Source organism: Leuresthes tenuis, unplaced genomic scaffold, assembly GCF_036924035.1.
Source record: "Leuresthes tenuis unplaced genomic scaffold, fLeuTen1.0.hap1 SCAF_23, whole genome shotgun sequence".
Classification (NCBI taxonomy): Eukaryota; Metazoa; Chordata; class Actinopteri; order Atheriniformes; family Atherinopsidae; genus Leuresthes; species Leuresthes tenuis.
Genome location: NW_027325377.1, coordinates 268,880 through 292,500, shown reverse-complemented (window position 1 = coordinate 292,500; position 23,621 = coordinate 268,880). Strand labels below are relative to the sequence as shown.

The following is a 23,621-nucleotide window of genomic DNA, read 5'->3' as shown; positions in this document are numbered from 1 at the left end:
CACACACACACACAGAGACACACACACACACACACCTGCTGATGTCACACTGTGGAGGTTTAAAGTGAAAAAATTATCAGCTGATCAGATTTCACTAAAACAGACCTGCATCATCCTCCTCTTCATCATCCTCCTCTTCATCACCATCATCATCTTCATAATCCTCTTCCTCCTTTTTTTCCTCTTCCTCCTCCTCCTCTTCCTCCTCTTCCTCCTCCTCCTCTTCCTCCTCTTCCTCCTCCTCCTCCTCCTCTTCCTCCTCCTCCTCCTCCTCTTCATCCTCCTCCTCCTCCTCCTTTTTTCCTCCTCCTCCTCTTCCTCCTCAGGTTTTTATTGCTTTTATCTAACATTAATAAAAACACCGATGGACTAATCTTCAGGTTTCCTCACCTTGTAAAACATTTAAAGTTATATTATATAAAGCTCGGTGCTCAGCACCGTCGCCTCACAGCAGAGGTTCCAGGTTCGATCCCCACCTGGGGCCTTCCTGTGTGGAGGCTGCCTGTTCTCCCTGTATGTGTGGGTTCTCTCCGGTTCTCTCCGGTTCTCTCCGGTTCTCCCCGGTTCTCCCCGGTTCTCCCCGGTTCTCCGGGTTCTCCCTAACCCACCATCCAGAAACATGCTGTCAGGTTAACTGGAGACTCTAAGCTGTCCTTAGAGTGAGTGTCTCTGTGATGGACTGAGACCTGTCCAGGTGACCCCGCCTCTCGCCCATTGACCTCTGGGATAGGCTCCACCCCCCGACGACCCGTTTTCACACCTTAAAGTATCAGTTTAAGGTGTTTTCGTACATGTTGAACCAACTGTTTCCCCGGCTCTGATCATGGCTGCTGCTGTCAGGAAGGTTCTGAACCCACTGTTGGACCCTCTGTGTTTCAGGCTCTCTGATGAAGGCTGGGTTAGGAGGTTAGGTGGGTTAGAATCTAACATCTTACATGTTGCACTGAGCGAAGGTGCTGAGGACCTCAGGGAGAAAAGTTCTTTAAATCAAACTGTCCCATCAGGAGGTTCTATATGTTCTTATTTTCAGCTCCTCGGTGCTTTCAGGTGCTCTCTAAGGAGGATCTACAGGCACTTTGGGGCCAACAGTTCTAGTATTTGAGGGTCATGCGGACTGAGGAGCTCCCTGAAGAACTACTCCACTCTGGTTGCACATGTTTTACTGTACATTTACACTGGACCAGTTCTCCTTTGACGGTACCCGCTCTGAATCTGGACCTAAAAGGACCCAACACAGAGTTTTATGAATGAGGAGGGACCTCCTTCAGCAGTTTTAGGGACTATGAAAGGTTCCTTCAGTCAGAACGAACCTCGTGTGGTGGTCCAGTCCTTGGAGAAGTTGTAGGTCTTTGTTCGTCTTGGATGGGCCGACGACTCCTTTGAGACGTCCTTTCTGAGGTTGGTGAGGTCTTTGAGAGGTTTCAGAGGTAATTCTGTATATTTTTAAGGTTTTTACAGCCTTCTAAAGGTTCCTGGTGGAAGTTTTACAGCACTGAAACCTATCTATCCATCTATCCATGTGTGAGGGCGTCGTCCCCTGAATACCAACGATGACTCCTCTCCTTTCAGCACGTGATGCTGCCGCAAAGCACCGTGTCGCCACGGCAACAAGGCCAAGACAAGATGAAAGAGACTCTGTCGAAGCCGAGTGTGTGTGTGTGTGTGTCATGAAGACAAATGTGTTTAAGAGACTGCAGAGGAGGAAGAAAGGAAACAGAAAGAGGCTGCTGCTGTGGGGATCTGAACCTTCGACACTGACGCAGTAACAGAGCCAATAAACAGATAACATCCGCTTTTTGCCATGTTAGAGGCATCATGGCAACCATTTAATAACCAGGGGGGGTGTCTTTCTAACGATGTAATAATAGCTGTTGTCCTGACTGAGAGCAACAAACGCCAGAATTTAAAGGAATAGTTCTGTTTTTGTGTTATTCATTCATTCTCACATCTGAGCAGTGAACATGAAGCTCAGCTATTAGCTTAGCTTAACACAAACTGTTCAGTCGGAGATTAGAAATTACTGCTTCGATTAAAGTAAATTCAGTTCAATATAGTTCATTCAGAGCTAATTCAAAGAAAAGGTGACTGAGCACCGTGGAGAGAAAAAAGCTCAGGAAGCTTCTCCATCAGAACCAGGAAGGGCGGCCATCTTCTTGGACCAGAAAGAGGGGACAACTAGCACCGTAACACCAGTACCTGGGGAACAGAGCCACCAGAGGCTGGTTTGTGGGGGAGTTGTTTAGCAGAGGGTTGCCTCTCTGACTATGGCTCAGATTGGGTGTTTATTTCTTCTCTGGCCACCTGGATAAGCTTGATCTGTTTATTCCACACTGAGTTTGTTACATGTGTACAGATACAGGAGGTATGATAGACTGTTAAAGTTCAGGGGTTCTCTGGCTTGATTTCTGGGGTCTAACTGGGGGGCAGAGTTCAAGTATAATGTTAAAAATGACTTAATTCTGTCTCTTAGGCCCCGGAGGTGTGCTGGACTTAAACAGGACAGCGGGGCCTTCGTCACATCCTTCATCGTCGTCATCGTCATCCCCCCCCTCCCCTCCGAGCCAGCCCTTAGTCTCCGGTTACCATGGTAACGATGCCAGTGCAGGCTCGGCAGAAGACTCAGATTCTGGCGCTCAGGGGATCCATCTCTTGCTGAGACCCCCAGACCTCCTATCCCCTAGTCTACCCCCACCTCTCCCCCCACACAGCCAGCCTACCCTCACCCCTCCTCCCCCCTGGGAGCAGGGCCCTTCCCTGGAGGAGGCCTGGGGCTCTGGGGACTACCTGGAGACCCTGTCCTTTATGGTGCCAGACGGCGAGGAGCTGGCTCTTGCCACTCCGCTGCCCAGCCACCCCTGGGACATGGACGCTGGGGAGGAATGGGTCTCCTACGACACCGCCTTCCCTGCCCGTCCCACACTCTCCCTCTCCTCCCGTCTCCCCCTATCACCCTCCTCCTCCTCCCCCAAGGTCCCCCTGCACACTTACCCGGCCATTCCAGATGTCTTCCCCACCTGGGACGAGGAGTATGACCCTGAGGACATGCTTCCTCTGGAGCCCACGGAGATCCTGCTGCCTGACATGAACAGCCTGGAATACTACACCAACCTATTGGCCCGGGAGAGGGAGCGGGAGAAAGAGCAGGACCAGGTCAACAGGACTGACTCCAGACGCACCATTACTCCTACAACTACACAAACCCACCAAACCCTAACCCCAACCCTGAGTCCTTCTCCAGGACCGGAGCCTAAGACTCCCCCACCAAGTCCCACCCCTCCTCTCGCCCTCTCACCTACTCTCACAGGCGAGCGAAAGCCAGCCTCTCCATCAGCCACCACTAAACCCCCCTCCACCCCCTCTCCACCCATTTCAAAACCCAAAGACTATGGCCCTGTCCCAGGGAGACACCTTCCTCGTCCCCCGTCCAACGCCACTGGCCGGGTGCCACCTCCTCCACCACTGGGACCGCCCACCCGCCTCGACAAACCAGACAGGCCTTTGGTGGTCACTGACAAGCCAACCAAGGCTCCACCCACCACAACCACCGCCATCACCACCACCACTGAGATGACAGCTATCAGCCTGACCAGAGGCCCCCCAGTCACCACGCCAAAGTTGGCTCAGAGCCCGCCCACCCGACAGTACCTGTGCAACGTCACCAAGCCAGAGATGTACCTGGTCAGAGTAGGTAAGAGCTTCACAGGTCACTGGAAGGTTGAGGCGTGTATCAGGTATGCGCTGATGTTTGTGTTTGTGTGTCTGCAGTCAGTTCTAAAGGCTCGTCGGCGGGTCTCAGTCAGGTCCGAGATAACCTGAGACGAGAGTTCAACCGCTCGGTGGAGCTGCAGGTAACTGTGTGACCCACAATTTTACTCATCTTTACAAAACATGGACGAGTTCTGCTGGATACAAACCAAACGCCTCATGCAGGTAGCGTGTTTTCACTGCAGCAGAACTTCTATGAGTCTCAGAACTTTACTGACTTTCAGAACTTTCACTCAGACTTTATTTGGTTTCTTATCAAACAAAGTCTAGTGTTCGGAGCCTGAGTTTCATTTCACCTCCAAAGTAAATATGGCTGATCATCTGACAGCCTTCCATCTCCTGTTTCACCTTTAGTTCCTCAGAACTCCGTCCAGTTTCGCCTTTCGTGTCGTGTCGGGTCCAATGATCTTCACCGCCATCTCAGTCATCAACGCTCTCCGTCAGACGCCGCGCAGCTCAGGCCCCGTTCCCACCGTGTCGCCGCTGTTCACCGTACCTGACCTCAGGTACCAGATCCACTCTGTGCTTGAGTTTATCCCCACCCACGTTGACATCAGAGTCTGCAACTTCAGCGAACGAATCGAGAGAGGGCTGATGACGGCGTACGCAGAAGCACGCCGGAGGTCACGTGAGGCGGGGAACGTCACTGTACAGGTGAGTCTCACCTGTTCGCTGTCACAGTGTGGACAGGCCTTTGGTTCTTGTAGCATTATCACCAAAAAGGGTTTGACTCTCAAACAGCTGCTGAACATCACGATGGGCCGGCCAGCAGCGGCGCAGAAAGTTCCCGTCGACGTCACGTTTGCTGTGCGTGACGGGCGGGGCTACCTGTCAGGGCCGGAGGTCAGCGAACACCTGAGGAAGCTCAGCCCGGTGGAGTTCAGCTTCTACATTGGTTTTCCAGTGCTGCAGATTGCCGAACGTATGACGCAAAAACACATGTCTGTTTTTTATTTCCCATACAGACTAAACCCTAACCATAACTCAATGTTTAACCCTAACCCTAAACCCTTATCCTAACCATAACTCAATGTTCAATCCTAACCCTAAACTCTTATCCTAACCATAACTCAATGTTCAATCCTAACCCTAAACTCTTATCCTAACCATAACTCAATGTTCAATCCTAACCCTAAACCCTTATCCTAACCATAACTCAATGTTCAATCCTAACCCTAAACTCTTATCCTAACCATAACTGAATGTTTAATCCTAACCCTAAACTCTTATCCTAACCATAACTGAATGTTTAACCCTAACCCTAAACCCTTATCCTAACCATAACTCAATGTTCAATCCTAACCCTAAACTCTTATCCTAACCATAACTGAATGTTTAATCCTAACCCTAAACTCTTATCCTAACCATAACTGAATGTTCAATCCTAACCCTAAACTCTTATCCTAACCATAACTGAATGTTTAACCCTAAACCCCTTATCCTAACCATAACTGAATGTTTAATCCTAACCCCTTATCCTAACCCTAACTGAATGTTTAACCCTAACCCCTTATCCTAACCATAACTGAATGTTTAACCCTAACCCCTTATCCTAACCATAACTGAATGTTTAACCCTAACCCTAAACCCTTATCCTAACCATAACTCAATGTTCAATCCTAACCCTAAACCCCTTATCCTAACCATAACTGAATGTTTACTCCTAACCCTAAACCCCTTATCCTAACCATAACTGAATGTTTACTCCTAACCCTAAACCCCTTATCCTAACCATAACTCAATGTTCAATCCTAACCCTAAACTCTTATCCTAACCATAACTGAATATTTAATCCTAACCCTAAACCCTTATCCTAACCATAACTCAATGTTCAATCCTAACCCTAAACTCTTATCCTAACCATAACTGAATATTTAACCCTAACCTTAAACCCTTATCCTAACCATAACTGAATATTTAATCCTAACCCTAAACCCTTATCCTAACCATAACTGAATGTTTAACCCTAACCCTAAACCCTTATCCTAACCATAACTGAATATTTAACCCTAACCCTAAACCCTAACCCTAACCCATAACTGAATGTTTAATCCTAAACCCTTATCCTAACCATAACTGAATGTTTAACCCTAACCCTAAACCCTTATCCTAACCATAACTGAATGTTTAACCCTAAACCCTAAACCTTTATCCTAACCATAACTGAATGTTTAACCCTAAACCCTAAACCTTTATCCTAACCATAACTGAATGTTTAACCCTAAACCCTAAACCCTTATCCTAACCATAACTGAATATTTAATCCTAACCCTAAACCCTTATCCTAACCATAACTGAATGTTTAACCCTAACCTTAAACCCTTATCCTAACCATAACTGAATATTTAATCCTAACCCTAAACCCTTATCCTAACCATAACTGAATGTTTAACCCTAAACCCTAAACCTTTATCCTAACCATAACTGAATGTTTAACCCTAAACCCTAAACCTTTATCCTAACCATAACTGAATATTTAACCCTAAACCCTAAACCTTTATCCTAACCATAACTGAATGTTTAACCCTAAACCCTAAACCTTTATCCTAACCATAACTCAATGTTTAATCCTAACCCTAAACCCTTATCCTAACCATAACTGAATGTTTAACCCTGACCATTCGGAACCCTATGAAAGAGTCCTTTAAGTCAAATTATCCTTTTATGCCCTCACCCAGACCCAATTTCTAACCCTAACCATTTGGAACCCTAGATAAGTCCATTTTTTAATAATATGGGCTTTTTATGCCCTCGCCCAGACCTATTGCCTAACCCTAACCATTCGGCCCCTTTAAAATGGTCCTTGTTGGGTGGCACGAGTCCTTTGTGGAATTGGGGGGAGGGAGGGGCCCCAAAACAGGAACAGTGATGGCCAGTGCATCAAACTCTGCCACCTATGGAGTTTCTATTTTAAACCATAACCAGAGCGCTGACCCTAAATCCCTGACTCTGTGCCCACATTTACAGGAAGTCCCCATAAGTTTGGGTGCAGTTTTTCCCCATGTTGTCCCCCAAACATGAGTTTTATTCCTGAAACAGGTCTGCACAACATGTTGTTTAAGGACTGTGTTGTTGAATGTGTGCTGAACATGCTAAATGTGCCCTGAATGTGTGTCCACAGCCTTCCACTACCCTGAGCTGAACACATCCCACCACCTGCGCTCCACCTGGGTGCGGACAGGTACAAACTCATCTGGATGCATTCAGGAAAACTGTACAGATATTTGTGTTTTTGAGCTGCCTGGCTGCTAACATACACACATGTTTTCAGTCCTCCTGGGAATTCAAGAGCAGATGGTGGCTGAGAGGAGTTTTAAAGCTCGTCTGGAGAGGCGCCTGGCTCTGCTGCTGGAGGAGGGACTGCAGGAGACCAGCAGGAGGCGCTGGAGGAGAGCGACCGCCGTGGGCAACAACAGTCTGCAGGTAAGCACACAGTAAATTTAGAGTTGGGTTGTTTGGGAGGTGATACCTGAGACGTCCTCCTCTGCTTACAGACAGTTTTTCCAGTTTCAAGTTCAGAATATGGACATTACTGACATATTAGTGTCCCTTCTCCTTAAGATGAATGTGAGCCCGAGGAGCTGGTTTTCCTGGTGTCGGTCCAGTTGAAGCTATAAATAAAGCTCCATACTCTCCTCGCTCAGCTCGTTCAGCTGTTTGATCCCTAAACTGAAGCAGTTTCTGTTTGAGGGTGCAGGAATGTGGTTGCACCTGTTTGATGCTGTGGTGTTTCCTCAGGTTCCTTTACTGAACTAACAGGGATCCACATGTTTCTGCCCTCTGGCTCACTGTATTTATGAAAGGTGGTCAAGAGGCAGAGCTCCAGCAGCTGCAGGGTCACAGAGTTCACACATTACCTCCTGACAGAGGTCAGGTAGGCCTGTTGTTTCAGGAGCCATCTTGCTGCAGTTATTCCTTTACTGTCTCCACTGTTTATAGAATAAACCGAGTGGACGGTTTCCTACCAGATGGGTTAAGATGGTGATGAGGTGTGAGAGGAGCTCCCAAGTCCATAAATGCCCCATGAGGCCTCCTCGGGGTAAAGGCTATTATAAGATGAATGGCTTCTTCTTCGGCTTCCCCAGGAAAGTCTATGCTGGGGAGAAGAGTCGAGCAGGCCGTGAATCACAGATCCAGGACGAGCTTTTGTACAGATTGTGTAACAGCGGAGTTTGACCACCCTGTCTTCATGTGTTTTGTGGATTTGGAGGAATAAATGACTGCATTTCCCATGCAAAAGACTTCCTTAAAACCATAAAACAAATGGAAAAAAGGTTTGTCTCTTGCGTGTTGCCCAAACTGAGAGCAGAAAAAGTCAGTTTTCTCCTGTTAGACACACTTAATGCTGAGTGTTAAAGTTAAAAAAAGATGCAGTAATTGTTCATTTAACCCTAAAATTACAGTAATGACTCCAAATTATGTCCAAACCCTAACCCAATATTTGATTTGGAGAGAGTGTGTTCCCAAAGAAAACACATAAACTAAGTCTTTTCTCACAGTACCCTCAATGCTTTGCACTCATTAAGGCAATCTGCATCAGCATTTTAGTATCATGGCGTTTAAATGGCTGTTGGTTAGCCAGCTGACAGCGAGGAGCCATGTCAGTGTTTCACCTGTGTCACTGATGGCGTGACCTTTGACCTCTTGACTGAATGCAACTTGGTCTTGTGGTGGAAGTTTGGCTTCCTTCCTAATACCTCTGATGAGAAAATGTAACAGAGACTCCTCTTTTTCTGCCGGCCGGCCCAGTTTTATTTATGGTGGAAAAAGACCCAGGACAAAGGGAAGCCAAAGCATTTCTACCTGAGGAGGGGGCCCTGGTCTTTGGGTGTTGTTCGTCACCTTATCACATCCCCCGGGGGAATGTCTCACACTTTGGAGCAGGACCCAGGATGTGGGCTCGTAGATAATTAAGAGACAAGTAGTTTAAAACGATGTCTGGGTGAGACAGATGGTTAAACTCCTTTCTGGGGGTTTCTTAAGCAGTTCTGAGACATAAAATGTACTATCCCAGTCTCATTCTACCACAGAGGCGTCCATTACTTTGGGAAGCACCTCCAGTCGCTGCTGGCTGCTCCGTCGTCTGGATTTTGGTCCTTTTATTGCACCTTCCTGTAACTTCCTGTTGTACCTGGTCTGCACCTGGTTCTGGTCTACTGTGGTCAGTCGGACTTGTTCTGGTGTTATGTTTCTGAAACTCACCCGCTGTCCCTCAGGTGGTGCGGGTGTCCAAGCTGTCCGGGCCACAGCACCCCCTGGAAGTTTTTTATTTTGTTGAGGGTCCAGGTGGAGAGAGGGTCCCGGCTGAAGTCACCGCCGCCACCTTGAACCGTTTGGACCTTCAGAGAGCCGCCATTGTCCTCGGACACCGAGTCCAAAGACCGCTGGCCCAACGTGAGTCAAGAACCGAATCTGTTCCCCTCACCTGTTTCTCACCTGTTTCTCGCCTGTTTCTCACCTGTTTCTCGCCTGTTTCTCCCCTGTTTCTCATGTGTTTCTAACCTGTTTCTCACCTGTTTCTCCCCTGTTTCTCATGTTTCTCATGTGTTTCTAACCTGTTTCTCATGTGTTTCTAACCTGTTTCTCCCCTGTCTCTCACCTGTTTCTCGCCTGTTTCTCCCCTGTTTCTCGCCTGTTTCTCCCCTATCTCTCACCTGTTTCTCACCTGTTTCTCCCCTGTTTCTCATGTGTTTCTAACCTGTTTCTCCCCTGTCCCTCATGTGTATCTCCCCTGTTTCTCGCCTGTTTCTCCCCTGTTTCTCATGTGTTTCTAACCTGTTTCTCATGTGTTTCTAACCTGTTTCTCCCCTGTTTCTCGCCTGTTTCTCGCCTGTTTCTCACCTGTTTCTCACCTGTTTCTCCCCTGTTTCTCATGTGTTTCTAACCTGTTTCTCACCTGTTTCTCCCCTGTTTCTCATGTGTTTCTAACCTGTTTCTCATGTGTTTCTAACCTGTTTCTCACCTGTTTCTCCCCTGTTTCTCATGTGTTTCTAACCTGTTTCTCACCTGTTTCTCACCTGTTTCTCCCCTGTTTCTCATGTGTTTCTAACCTGTTTCTCACCTGTTTCTCCCCTGTTTCTCATGTGTTTCTAACCTGTTTCTCATGTGTTTCTAACCTGTTTCTCCCCTGTCTCTCACCTGTTTCTCACCTGTTTCTCCCCTGTTTCTCATGTGTTTCTAACCTGTTTCTCATGTGTTTCTAACCTGTTTCTCCCCTGTCTCTCACCTGTTTCTCGCCTGTTTCTCCCCTGTTTCTCGCCTGTTTCTCCCCTATCTCTCACCTGTTTCTCACCTGTTTCTCCCCTGTTTCTCATGTGTTTCTAACCTGTTTCTCCCCTGTCCCTCATGTGTATCTCCCCTGTTTCTCGCCTGTTTCTCCCCTGTTTCTCATGTGTTTCTAACCTGTTTCTCATGTGTTTCTAACCTGTTTCTCCCCTGTTTCTCGCCTGTTTCTCGCCTGTTTCTCACCTGTTTCTCACCTGTTTCTCCCCTGTTTCTCATGTGTTTCTAACCTGTTTCTCACCTGTTTCTCCCCTGTTTCTCATGTGTTTCTAACCTGTTTCTCATGTGTTTCTAACCTGTTTCTCACCTGTTTCTCCCCTGTTTCTCATGTGTTTCTAACCTGTTTCTCACCTGTTTCTCACCTGTTTCTCCCCTGTTTCTCATGTGTTTCTAACCTGTTTCTCACCTGTTTCTCCCCTGTTTCTCATGTGTTTCTAACCTGTTTCTCATGTGTTTCTAACCTGTTTCTCCCCTGTCTCTCACCTGTTTCTCACCTGTTTCTCCCCTGTTTCTCATGTGTTTCTAACCTGTTTCTCATGTGTTTCTAACCTGTTTCTCCCCTGTCTCTCACCTGTTTCTCGCCTGTTTCTCGCCTGTTTCTCCCCTGTTTCTCGCCTGTTTCTCCCCTGTCTCTCACCTGTTTCTCACCAGTTTCTCCCCTGTTTCTCATGTGTATCTCACCTGTTTCTCACCTGTTTCTCATGTGTTTCTAACCTGTTTCTCCCCTGTTTCTCCCCTGTCTCTCACCTGTTTCTCACCTGTTTCTCCCCTGTTTCTCATGTGTTTCTAACCTGTTTCTCACCTGTTTCTCGCCTGTTTCTCACCTGTTTCTCACCTGTTTCTCCCCTGTTTCTCCCCTGTTTCTCACCTGTTTCTCACCTGTTTCTCATGTGTTTCTAACCTGTTTCTCACCTGTTTCTCACCTGTTTCTCCCCTGTCACTCACCTGTTTCTCATCTGTTTCTCACCAGTTTCTCACCTGTTTCTCCCCTGTCGCTCATCTGTTCCTCACCTGTTTTTCACCTTTTTCTCACCTGTCACTCACCTGTTTCTCCCTGTTTCTCACCTGTTTCTCACCTGTTTCTCACCTGTTTCTCACCTGTTTCTCGCCTGTTTCTCACCTGTTTCTCACCTGTTTCTCACCTGTTTCTCGCCTGTTTCTCACCTGTTTCTCGCATGTTTCTCACCTGTTTCTCACCTGTTTCTCCCCTGTTTCTCCCCTGTTTCTCACCTGTTTCTCACCTGTTTCTCACCTGTTTCTCGCCTGTTTCTCACCTGTTTCTCGCATGTTTCTCACCTGTTTCTCACCTGTTTCTCCCCTGTTTCTCCCCTGTTTCTCACCTGTTTCTCACCTGTTTCTCATGTGTTTCTAACCTGTTTCTCACCTGTTTCTCACCTGTTTCTCCCCTGTCACTCACCTGTTTCTCATCTGTTTCTAACCTGTTTCTCACCTGTTTCTCACCTGTTTCTCCCCTGTCACTCACCTGTTTCTCATCTGTTTCTCACCTGTTTCTCGCCTGTTTCTCCCCTGTCTCTCACCTGTTTCTCCCCTGTTTCTCATGTGTTTCTAACCTGTTTCTCCCCTGTTTCTCGCCTGTTTCTCCCCTGTTTCTCACCTGTTTCTCCCCTGTTTCTCACCTGTTTCTCCCCTGTTTCTCACCTGTTTCTCACCTGTTTCTCACCTGTTTCTCACCAGTTTCTCACCTGTTTCTCCCCTGTCGCTCATCTGTTCCTCACCTGTTTTTCACCTTTTTCTCACCTGTCACTCACCTGTTTCTCCATGTTTCTCACCTGTTTCTCCCCTGTCGCTCATCTGTCCCTCACCTTTTTCTCACCTGTTTCTCACCTGTTTCTCACCTGTTTCTCCCCTGTCACTCACCTGTTTCTCATCTGTTTCTAACCTGTTTCTCACCTGTTTCTCACCTGTTTCTCCCCTGTCACTCACCTGTTTCTCATCTGTTTCTCACCTGTTTCTCGCCTGTTTCTCCCCTGTCTCTCACCTGTTTCTCCCCTGTTTCTCATGTGTTTCTAACCTGTTTCTCCCCTGTTTCTCGCCTGTTTCTCCCCTGTTTCTCACCTGTTTCTCCCCTGTTTCTCACCTGTTTCTCACCTGTTTCTCACCTGTTTCTCACCAGTTTCTCACCTGTTTCTCCCCTGTCGCGCTCATCTGTTCCTCACCTGTTTTTCACCTTTTTCTCACCTGTCACTCACCTGTTTCTCCCTGTCCCTCACCTTTTTCTCACCTGTTTCTCACCTGTTTCTCCCCTGTTTCTCCCCTGTTTCTCCCCTGTCGCTCATCTGTTCCTCACCTGTTTTTCACCTTTTTCTCACCTGTCACTCACCTGTTTCTCCCTGTTTCTCACCTGTTTCTCACCTGTTTCTCCCCTGTCGCTCATCTGTCCCTCACCTTTTTCTCACCTGTTTCTCACCTGTTTCTCCCCTGTTTCTCCCCTGTTTCTCCCCTGTTTCTCACCTGTTTCTCATGTGTTTCTCACCTGTTTCTCCCCTGTCACTCACCTGTTTCTCATCTGTTTCTCACCTGTTTCTCACCTGTTTCTCACCTGTCTCTGACCTGTGTCCAGCTGTTGAGACCCTCTCCGTCCCACCGGCAGAGACTCAGAGCAGCAGCATCTGGCTGATCGTCGGTGTGGTCGTGCCAGTGCTGCTCGCCATCTTCATCATCATCATCCTGTACTGGAAGCTGTGCGGCTCTGAGAAGCTCGAGTTCCAGCCGGACGCCATCAACACCATCCAGCAGAGGCAGAAGGTCAGAGGTCGATAGGAAGTGGTAACCTGTCAGCTGTGTGCACAAACTGACGGCTGATACTCGTGTCCTTTGCAGCTTCAGGCGCCAAGCGTCAAAGGCTTTGACTTTGCAAAGCTTCACCTCGGTCAGCACAGCAAGGATGATATCATGGTGATCCAGGAGCCCGGCCCGCTGCCTGCCCCCGTGAAAGAGGCCACACCCTCTGATGGAGGAGACCTCCACACCCCCAAATCCAAAGGATCGTCCACCAAGGCCGCCCGTTCGAGCCGCCGCAGGGGGAGGTCAGAGCCGAAACATTTATAAATGATTCAGTTTTAAGAACTTCTGCTGATTTCATCCTGTTAGAATTTTCCAAAGAGTCCAGAAAGAAATAGCAAAATTATCCTGATTTCCAGAATCAGAATCCTGTTTCCACTTTCTAAGAATGTTCCAGATCAGGCTTTACATTCATCTTAGTTTGATTTGGTGAAATTATAATATATAATATAATATAATACAATGTTCTTTGGTCACCGGACTCAACAGGCTCCTGACAAACAAACATGATTCTCACCTGTTTCTCGCCTGTTTCTCGCCTGTTTCTCACCTGTTTCTCACCTGTTTCTCACCTGTTTCTCGCCTGTTTCTCACCTGTTTCTCATCTGTTTCTCGCCTGTTTCTCACCTGTTTCTCGCCTGTTTCTCGCCTGTTTCTCGCCTGTTTCTCACCTGTTTCTCACCTGTTTCTCACCTGTTTCTCACCTGTCCCTTACCTGTTTCTCACCTGTTTCTCACCTGTTTCTCGCCTGTTTCTCACCTGTTTCTCACCTGTTTCTCACCTGTTTCTCGCCTGTTTCTCACCTGTTTCTCATCTGTTTCTCGCCTGTTTCTCACCTGTTTCTCGCCTGTTTCTCGCCTGTTTCTCGCCTGTTTCTCACCTGTTTCTCACCTGTTTCTCACCTGTTTCTCACCTGTCCCTTACCTGTTTCTCACCTGTTTCTCACCTGTTTCTCACCTGTTTCTCATCTGTTTCTCGCCTGTTTCTCACCTGTTTCTCGCCTGTTTCTCGCCTGTTTCTCGCCTGTTTCTCACCTGTCCCTCCCATGTCGCTCACCTGTTTCTCACCCGTCCCTTACCTGTTTCTCACCTGTTTCTCACCTGTTTCTCGCCTGTTTCTCGCCTGTTTCTCACCTGTTTCTCACCTGTCCCTCACCACATCAGGCTTTACATTCATCTTAGTTTGATTTGGTGAAATTATAATATATAATATAATACAATGTTCTTTGGTCACCGGACTCAACGGGCTCCTGACAAACAAACATGATTCTCACCTGTCCCTTACCTGTTTCTCGCCTGTTTCTCACCTGTTTCTCACCTGTTTCTCGCCTGTTTCTCACCTGTTTCTCGCCTGTTTCTCGCCTGTTTCTCGCCTGTTTCTCACCTGTTTCTCACCTGTTTCTCACCTGTTTCTCGCCTGTTTCTCACCTGTTTCTCACCTGTTTCTCGCCTGTTTCTCACCTGTTTCTCACCTGTTTCTCGCCTGTTTCTCACCTGTTTCTCGCCTGTTTCTCGCCTGTTTCTCGCCTGTTTCTCGCCTGTTTGTCGCCTGTTTCTCACCTGTTTCTCGCCTGTTTCTCACCTGTTTCTCGCCTGTTTCTCACCTGTTTCTCACCTGTTTCTCACCTGTTTCTCACCTGTTTCTCGCCTGTTTGTCGCCTGTTTCTCACCTGTTTCTCGCCTGTTTCTCACCTGTTTCTCACCTGTTTCTCGCCTGTTTCTCGCCTGTTTCTCACCTGTTTCTCACCTGTTTCTCACCTGTTTCTCGCCTGTTTCTCGCCTGTTTCTCGCCTGTTTCTCGCCTGTTTCTCACCTGTTTCTCACCTGTTTCTCGCCTGTTTCTCACCTGTTTCTCGCCTGTTTCTCACCTGTTTCTCACCTGTTTCTCACCTGTTTCTCACCTGTTTCTCGCCTGTTTGTCGCCTGTTTCTCACCTGTTTCTCGCCTGTTTCTCACCTGTTTCTCACCTGTTTCTCGCCTGTTTCTCACCTGTTTCTCGCCTGTTTCTCGCCTGTTTCTCGCCTGTTTCTCACCTGTTTCTCACCTGTTTCTCACCTGTTTCTCGCCTGTTTCTCGCCTGTTTCTCGCCTGTTTGTCGCCTGTTTCTCACCTGTTTCTCACCTGTTTCTCGCCTGTTTCTCACCTGTTTCTCGCCTGTTTCTCACCTGTTTCTCACCTGTTTCTCACCTGTTTCTCGCCTGTTTCTCGCCTGTTTCTCGCCTGTTTCTCACCTGTTTCTCACCTGTTTCTCGCCTGTTTGTCGCCTGTTTCTCGCCTGTTTCTCGCCTTTTTCTCACCTGTTTCTCACCTGTTTCTCGCCTGTTTCTCACCTGTTTCTCACCTGTTTCTCGCCTGTTTCTCGCCTGTTTCTCACCTGTTTCTCACCTGTTTCTCCCCTGTTTCTCACCTGTTTCTCACCTGTCCCTTACCTGTTTCTCACCTGTTTCTCGCCTGTTTCTCGCCTGTTTCTCACCTGTTTCTCACCACATCAGGCTTTACATTCATCTTAGTTTGATTTGGTGAAATTATAATATATAATATAATACAATGTTCTTTGGTCACCGGACTCAACGGGCTCCTGACAAACAAACATGATCATTTAAAGTTACTGAAGGCGCCACACTCACCTGCTGTCCCTCATCAGGCTCAGCCCGTCAGACGGCGACTCGTTAGGAAGCGACCAATCGAGCGGCAGGGACTCAGCAGAGGAAAGCACCAGACCTGTGGCCACGGCCAACGAAGGGAAGCAGCACAGGAGGACGCCCAAAAACGGTCAGTGATGTCATCGTGTCTGTGATGTCAGAGCTGAAATGAGGAAGACTGTCAGACTTTATGATTCTTTTCTCTTTAATGCACTCGGTACTGAAGGGAGGAACAAGATGGGTACGTCCACACCAGCAGTTTACCCTCATTAGTTTACTGTCAGCACCTTAAATTAAACATTATTCTGCTTTATAATTATAAGGAGCTGCTTTAATTTGATCACATGAAGTCATTTGGAAGGAAAGCACAGCCACAGGTGTGACGTATCAGGATGAAATTACACTCATCTGGTCCTTAAAACCCACATATATATAATAATATATATGCATAAACGACACATTACACCGTGTCATGATCTATAGAACACAGAATGAATGAAAAGGTTTATAATGGGAGGAAATACTAGAAACCAATGATCCTGACGTTGTCTTCACATATTTAAGGTGCTCAAACTTTTCTTATTTACCAGGTAAAAATGTAGAGCATTCCTTGGAAAACACGTGTTGTTTGAACTGTTTTCTTCTTTTAAAGAACATGAATCTCAGTTTAATCTCACATTAAATCCTGATGTTTCTCAGCTCTTCTTCAGACTCTAAATGAGTTGATTTTGTCCAGCTTGAACTTTTTGTTTGTTAAGGTGGCTGTTTATTGGTGAACTGCACTCTGGGAGTTCTTTAGCCTCTGACCTCTGACCTCCTGCAGCAGGTAACGGTCCAGATGAGCTTCTGTCCTCGTCCTCCATCTTTGACCACGTCGATCGTCTTTCTCGCGGCTCCTCTGATGGAACCCGTCGCCAGGCCAACAAGGTGCAGCTCATCGCCATGCAGCCGCGGCCGAGCCCACCTCCGTCCCAACCGGGCCCCTCCCTCAGTGAGAAGGTCAACACAGAGGTGAGGCATGACACGCGCTCAGCACCACCACCGGGCGCTCCGTAACCATCACTCCTGTCTTATTCGCCTTCCTGCAGGTGGCGCTAAGGCACAAGTCTGAGATTGAGCATCACAGGAACAAACTGCGGCAGCGCGCCAAGAGGCGGGGCCAGTGCGAGTTTCCCTCCATGGATGACATCATGGATGCCTTCGGAGACGGACCGGTCCAGAGCGAGGTGGCGCAAAGACTCTATAGCTCCGCCCACGACCACATGGACTGCATCCTACAGGCCGACGCCGCCTCTCCCCCCACGCCCACCGACTCCAGAAAAAGGTCAGATTACACCTGAGGGGCAGTGTGTTAAAAGAAGCCCACACCTTGGTTCAGGGTCAGATTTCACTCAGAATGGAGCATAGAGGTGGAGGCAGAGGTCTCACACTCTGAGGGCCGACTGGTTGAAACAGTGGGGTCACCTGTAGGGTCACCTGTGGGGTCACCTGTGGGGTCACCTGTGGGGTCACCTGTGGGGTCATCTGTGGGGTCACCTGTGGGGTCATCCGTGGGGTCACCTGTGGGGTCATCTGTGGGTTCACCTGTGGGGTCATCCGTGGGGTCACCTGTGGGGTCATCTGTGGGGTCACCTGTGGGGTCATCCGTGGGGTCACCTGTGGGGTCATCTGTGGGGTCACCTGTGGATCACCTGTGGGGTTACTGGTGGGGTCACCTGTGGGGTCACCTGTGGGGTCATCCGTGGGGTCACCTGTGGGGTCATCTGTGGGTTCACCTGTGGGGTCATCCGTGGGGTCACCTGTGGGGTCATCTGTGGGGTCACCTGTGGGGTCATCCGTGGGGTCACCTGTGGGGTCATCTGTGGGGTCACCTGTGGATCACCTGTGGGGTTACTGGTGGGGTCACCTGTGGGTTCACCTATGGGGTCACCTGTGGGGTCATCTGTGGGGTCACCTGTGGGGTCATCCGTGGGGTCACCTGTGGGGTCACCCATGGGGCCACCTGTGGGGTTACTGGTGGGGTCACCTGTGGGTTCACCTGTGGGGTCACCTGTGGGTTCACCTATGGGGTCACCTGTGGGGTCATCCGTGGGGTCACCTGTGGGGTCATCTGTGGGGTCACCTGTGGATCACCTGTGGGGTTACTGGTGGGGTCACCTGTGGGTTCACCTATGGGGTCACCTGTGGGGTCATCTGTGGGGTCACCTGTGGGGTCATCCGTGGGGTCACCTGTGGGGTCACCCATGGGGCCACCTGTGGGGTTACTGGTGGGGTCACCTGTGGGTTCACCTGTGGGGTCATCCGTTGGGTCACCTGAGGGGTCACCTGTGACACACATCGGGTCTGGCTGGGATGAGAATGCTTTCTGTGTTTATCTTAGTTTTACAAAGCTTGAACCTTCTGGTCGGGGGAAGAACACCTGTGTTTGTGTTTTTCCTTCCAGGGGGAGGCGCTCTCCTCGGGGTCGGCGGGCTCAACCAGGACCGGGAAGTCTTCCTGACACAGACAGAGACCGTCTGCTCACCGATCACAGCGCCACCTACAGGAAGTACCCGGGACTCAACAATGTGGCCTACATGGTAGCAGAAGCTCATGTCTCTGTGGTGGACCTCAGCTGTGGGGCTTAAACTAAAGCTGGTTCTGGATGTAAATGGCCAGAAATCTGATCTCTATTCTGTCTCATCTGTCGCAGTCGGACCCTGACCTGCCCCCAGACCATGGAAGCCCCTCCCCTACCGATGAGGTGTTCGACCCAGCCCCGGCCCCGCCCCCCTACATGCCACCGCAGCCCTCCATTGAGGAGGCCCGGCAGCAGATGCACTCTCTCCTGGATGACGCCTTCGCCCTGGTGTCCCCGTCCTCGCAGGGCAGCGCCGGGCTGAGCGGGGTAAGCCCCGCCTTGCACAGCCCCTCCCCTCAGGGCAGGCCCCCGGGGCGTCAGTGGGGCTCCTACCCAGCAGTCCCCTCTCACAGCCCCTTCTCTGCAGTGAGTGTGTTGACCTGCCGCTCAGCCCAAACGCTTTAGAGCTGGGCCCCTGTTGACTTTCTGTGTCCTTCTCCTTGCAGAGGTACTCAGAACTGGGAATGTCGCCTACGTCCATCCAGGGTCTGCTGCAGAGGCAAGCATCAGCACACCCAGAACCAGGTCCGGTTCTGTGGGCTGACCCAGTACTGACCCTGTGTGTGTTTCAAACAGGCAGGGCCTCGGCTCCGGAGGGTATGTTTCTACCGGAGAGCAGCTGCAGGAGTCAGTTTACTCCAAAAGGGGGCAGTACGAGGACCCCCCGTCCTCCTCCAGGCCACGGCCTGTAGGGGGCAGCACAGGTACAGCCGCTGCCTCAGGCTGCGTCCTTCACACAATCCCCCCGTCACTTCAGAGCTGACGTTACTGGAAGTAAAGCACATTGACCCACTGACACACATTCTCTTTTTCGGTTGTTTCCACCTCCAGGTGCCCAGCTTCACCACCTGACACAGGTGGGTCTGTCCAGTCAGATCGGAGCATACCCTGGAGTGGGTCGCAGCATGTCGGGGCCCACCGGCTCCAGCTGGCACCAGCAGCACTCGGACCAGGACCTATCCAGACCCGGAGTCAGCAGAGAGAGCGTGAGTTCTGAAAGCTGGACTGGATTGGAATAGTTCTGGTTTACTGACAGCGTAGGAGCAGGAATCTATTGGAGCTAAGACTAAGAGCCACTGTGACTTGATTTGTCCAGACCGGTCTGGTTCTGGTCCATCCGGTTAGTAATCCTGACCATATGAGTGCCGGTCTGAGCACACAGTATTGACCAGTAACCTTAAAGGTTCTGTCCAGAGACTTCCTGATGTGTCCGGACCAGTTTAAGTTTATGCATTTATCAGACGCTTTTATCCAAAGCAACTTACAGGTAGGGTAAGGGGGTCGTGCCTAAGGACCCCTACTGGAGGTGATACCTTTCATGCAGGGGATTTGAACCCAGATCTCCCACATGAAAGGTGGCAATAAACCACTACACTATCCAGTCCCACCTGACCAGTTCTTACGTGACCAGATTAGGCAGACCAGGGGAGACTGGTCCTTCCAGGGTTCATGTGGGGCTTGTTCAGCCTGACTTTCATGTTGTCTGTGAACAAATCACCTGAAATCTCACCCGTCCTCTCTTTTCCCCACAGGTGCTGTCGTTTCCTGAGTTCTCCTCTTCCTCTGTTTTCCAGATGCCCAGCTCCTCGCTGCGGGACCCGTCGGCTCCGCCCCTACTCTTGACCTCACCCACCCCTGAGTATCCCCCGGAGGACGCCTCCCCCTCGGCCCACACCTCCGCCTCTCTGATAAAGGCCATCAGAGAGGAGCTGCGACGGCTGGCCCAGAAACAGGCTGCAGTGACCAGCTACCCTTAGACCCATCTGGACCTTCTTGGGTCAGGACTTAACGCTGCATCACTGAACTCTATCCTGGAATCCACGTCTGTGTCGATAAACCCAAAATAACCACGAAGGACAGCGTCTTCAGAAGGCCTCCGGTACTTTACAGGGTCCCATCTTTCTACTGTCCCACCTATCCCAGCTCAGTGTTTCATTGCACATGTGTTTGACTCACATTTCCACTGAAGTGCTTCCTGGAGTAGATCATGTGATGATCATCCTCCCTGAACTTCTGGACTCGGTCGTCCCTTTAGAACCTCTCGGGCAGCAGTGTTCTCCTGATTGTCCGAAGCAGATGGGCCATCCTGGTCCTCACTGGTTCAGTCATACTTCTTCTGAGGATAATTGAGCCTTCTTGGATTGGCCCTTTGGTTCTAAAGTGGATCATTTGTCATAGAGCTCTGGAACGAGAGGACCTTCTCAATCGCATCGTCCCTCCTGACTTTCGGGTGGATTGTCCTTCCAAACCTTCTGGAGCAGATCCACAAACCTGGGAGCTGATCGACCTCCTGAAGTTCTGAAGTGGGCTGTCCTTCTGGACCCTCCGTGGTGCTAACCATCAGCCTCATAACATATCCTCATTGGCCAGTTACTGCCTTCCAAACTCCCATCAGCCCCGGTGATCAATCCATATCCCATTCTGATCAGGTCTGTCGACAGATGGAGGCGCCGCACAACTCCGACAGCATGGGGACAGAAAAAAGGAACATTTATATCGAAAAGTATCTATAAGAATGAATAACATATAGTATATGTAAAGAGTTAGAATCCCAATGAGCACAATATTAATGTTACTAATGGAGTGTTGAGATGTTACTTATTTTTTATTGCTCATATATGAAATGATACTTTAAATGCTTTATTTTGATGGAAAAAAGACCAAACTACTGTTCTATGGTTGTATAACTCCTGTGTTTGAGCTCGCTGTTGATTTTGAGCCGGCGTTTGTTACGTAGTTAGCTGCTCGCTCGTGTTTTCATGTGTCGTGGCAAAGAAAAAAACTCAGCTAATGCATCGCTTGGGTAATGAGCTTTTCATCGCGGATTAGTTTCATGTTGGTTTATAAGTGGGAGAAAAGCTGAAAACCTACAATAGATTGTCGTCAGTGTAGCTTTGACAGAGGCAGCGAGTCCCTGTTGCTGTAGAGCCCAGTTTGAGTCCCAGTCCAAGCTAAGTGAGGGCAAGCAAGACCAGTGCAGGATCCTTTGGATCCTGCAAAGATTGACCTTTTTAGGAGATGTCAGGCTCAGTCAGGCCCAGACCGAATGGACTTTGCCCTTTTCTTGGTTCCCTCAGTGGGTTCAAACATGTTGAATGTCTGCCTTCATGGAAGCTGCTGCTGCTGCTTTGTCCTGGTTAGAGTTTATTTGATAATCTCTGTGGCTGAATCAAAATGTCCACCTGACTTCCATCCAGAGGCAAACGATGAGTTTTCAAGGAAAACAAAGATCCGCGCTGCTTTAAACCAGTTTTGAACGTTTTTCTCTCTGAAGCTCTTTCACACCTCTTAGAAACACTTTGATTCAGCCTTCATCCTCATAATATCTGCTTCTACGATAGCTTTTATTCTTCCCTGCTCTTCTTCAGCATGTTTGACTGAGTTTGAGGCTTTTGCTGTTGTTGATGTTCCGTTAATGTTCAGCATGCTGCTAAAAGACGTTAAAGTGTAAAAGAGTCGCTCCACATGGAGTTAGGAGGGAGCAAAGAGCGATCCATGTGCCATCGAACTCATCCACACACACGGAAAAAAGTCCACATATGAATCCTCCTGTTGTTTTGTTTTTCTTAAAGATATTTTTAGATCTAAATGAAGAAGGTTCCAGTAGACGGTGTATAATTATATATATGTTTATATCTCACACACAGGTATATATATACCTGTGTATGAGACATTTTACCTTTGATTGCTTTGGTGAACAGACTCTGGTACCAACATGAACCAGAAACCAGCCGCAGAACTCTTTACCGGACTGACCCTCTCTGATTGGACCTAGCACCTGTCAATCCAGCTGAGGCCACGCCCCCAGATCACATGGTGCTACTTCATGACCCGGGCGTGTCTGATCTCATCCTGCAGACTCTGCTGCTGCTCCTTAAACTCCTGAATGTTTCCTTCAGTGTTTTCTAGACTCTCTGTGTTTTTTGATCCTCTCAGAGGACGACCCGTGGATGTTCACATGTGACAGAACAACCGATCCAGGTGGCGTCAGGACCAGAACCAACCAGTCAGGAGATTCTCTGCACAGCGCACAAACACTTCTCAATGTGTACTCAATAAAACTGTTTGTGTAAGAGAGCTTCTGGATTCATGCTGATATTCGTCGGAGTGGCTCTTTGTGGGGGAGTGTTGAATAAAACCTTTATTTTCATGGCAGACTTCCTGGCTCCTCCTCCTTTTGTGGAGGAGCTCCTCCCTCAGGAAACAAATGCATGAATGGAGCAGGAGACGCCGTCATTTGGCCCTCAAAAAGGAAAAAAACAGCTCCAAGAAATGTAGAAAAACCAATGTGATCCAAAAGTGATGAGATAATCTGACACAAAGACAGTAAATGTCTCCTGATTTGAACATCCAAACAGCCTCTTCCTTTCAGGCTCTTCTGATCAGCTCCAAAGGCCTGTGCTGCAGCTGGATTTCTGTCACGGTCTGTAACCATAATGTTCTGCTGACGCCGCCCGGTCCTACCAAAGTAAACGGTTTGGACCTCCATGGCAGTGATCCAGCTGCGTTTCCTGGCGCTGGACTCGATCATATCCCCCTGAAACTTAAGAGTATTTCAGAAGTAACTCACTCTGCCATGAAGATAAAGTCATTTAAATCATTTTTAATAGTTTTTATTTGACGTTCAACTTGAAAATGGTGGTGACCCATGAACTCCAGCTCTCCTCCTCCCGTTTCCTGTGGCTGCCCTTCAAAATAAAAGCAGATGATGATTGTTTCCTCTGTGAATGGGACCGTGTTCTGGTCCTGGTTCTGTTCAGTGCTCAGTTTTGTCATGAATGAACTTCCTCTCAGGTGTCGCTCTGAGTCGAACCACAACCTGGAGCTCCGCCCACATCAGGCCTGGACCAGGTGAGTCCACCTGGGTCCTGGTTCCAGGTGGGATCCAGGACAGGGAAGCTGCTCCGTGGACACAGAGCCTGAAGAGAGGCTCTTCACATGTCAGATCAGTGGGTCAGCGAGGTCACATGACCGAGTCACATGATGCATCCTGTTCACATTAAAGAGCCGTGTTCAGAGTCCAGTTTGTCCTCTTTCTTCCCTAACCCTAACCCGAAAGTCCAGTTGCTTTTTGGTGCTGAATGATTCAAAACAGCTGATTTTATTCAATTCAACAAAGAGCTTTCAGACTCTTCAAGTAAGAATCTAACAACCTGTAAAGTTTCAGTTTAGTCAAACTTCTCCAGAGAGAGGAACTCCTTCCCCGGGACCGTTAAAGGGTTCTGATTGGTTACCACCGTTTTTAAATGATAATCCCTTTGTTCAGGGATTTGAAGCTTCCTCTTCCATCTGAATGAGGGTTTTTAGCTACAAAAACAGCTGTTTTCCTGATCTGAGGAGCCACTTTCATCGTGTTACTGTGAGAAATGATTTGACTGTTTTTACAGTTTTAACCTGATCAATAAGGATATGAAAAAGTAATGAATAAATAAAATAAAATAACGATTCAAAACCATTAATATCTAATGATTTTAAATTCGGTGTTTGGATAGAAAAACGGAGCCATCAGTC

General features: G+C 48.7%; 1 protein-coding gene across 2 annotated transcripts in view; it reads left to right on the top strand.

The window, feature by feature from the left end:
• Window positions 1–23,462, top strand: part of LOC140283130 (UPF0606 protein KIAA1549) — a 27,084-nt gene extending 3,622 nt beyond the window's left edge. Inside the window, exons 3-21 of one of the 2 annotated variants that reach the window (XM_072377805.1) lie at window positions 2,471–3,688; window positions 3,766–3,848; window positions 4,120–4,419; window positions 4,507–4,687; window positions 6,887–6,946; window positions 7,037–7,188; window positions 8,982–9,159; window positions 12,629–12,813; window positions 12,889–13,094; window positions 15,493–15,620; window positions 15,717–15,731; window positions 16,317–16,501; window positions 16,579–16,814; window positions 17,934–18,069; window positions 18,183–18,476; window positions 18,557–18,609; window positions 18,687–18,814; window positions 18,942–19,096; window positions 19,643–23,462. In XM_072377805.1, the coding sequence (XP_072233906.1) occupies window positions 2,471–3,688; window positions 3,766–3,848; window positions 4,120–4,419; window positions 4,507–4,687; window positions 6,887–6,946; window positions 7,037–7,188; window positions 8,982–9,159; window positions 12,629–12,813; window positions 12,889–13,094; window positions 15,493–15,620; window positions 15,717–15,731; window positions 16,317–16,501; window positions 16,579–16,814; window positions 17,934–18,069; window positions 18,183–18,476; window positions 18,557–18,609; window positions 18,687–18,814; window positions 18,942–19,096; window positions 19,643–19,867 (4,118 nt within the window). In that variant the 3' untranslated portion in view covers window positions 19,868–23,462. Of the gene's footprint in view, window positions 1–2,470; window positions 3,689–3,765; window positions 3,849–4,119; window positions 4,420–4,506; window positions 4,688–6,886; window positions 6,947–7,036; window positions 7,189–8,981; window positions 9,160–12,628; window positions 12,814–12,888; window positions 13,095–15,492; window positions 15,621–15,716; window positions 15,732–16,313; window positions 16,502–16,578; window positions 16,815–17,933; window positions 18,070–18,182; window positions 18,477–18,556; window positions 18,610–18,686; window positions 18,815–18,941; window positions 19,097–19,642 lie in introns of both variants that reach the window. The other variant, XM_072377804.1, reaches the window with a different exon arrangement.
• The last annotated feature ends 159 nt before the right edge of the window (window positions 23,463–23,621 follow it).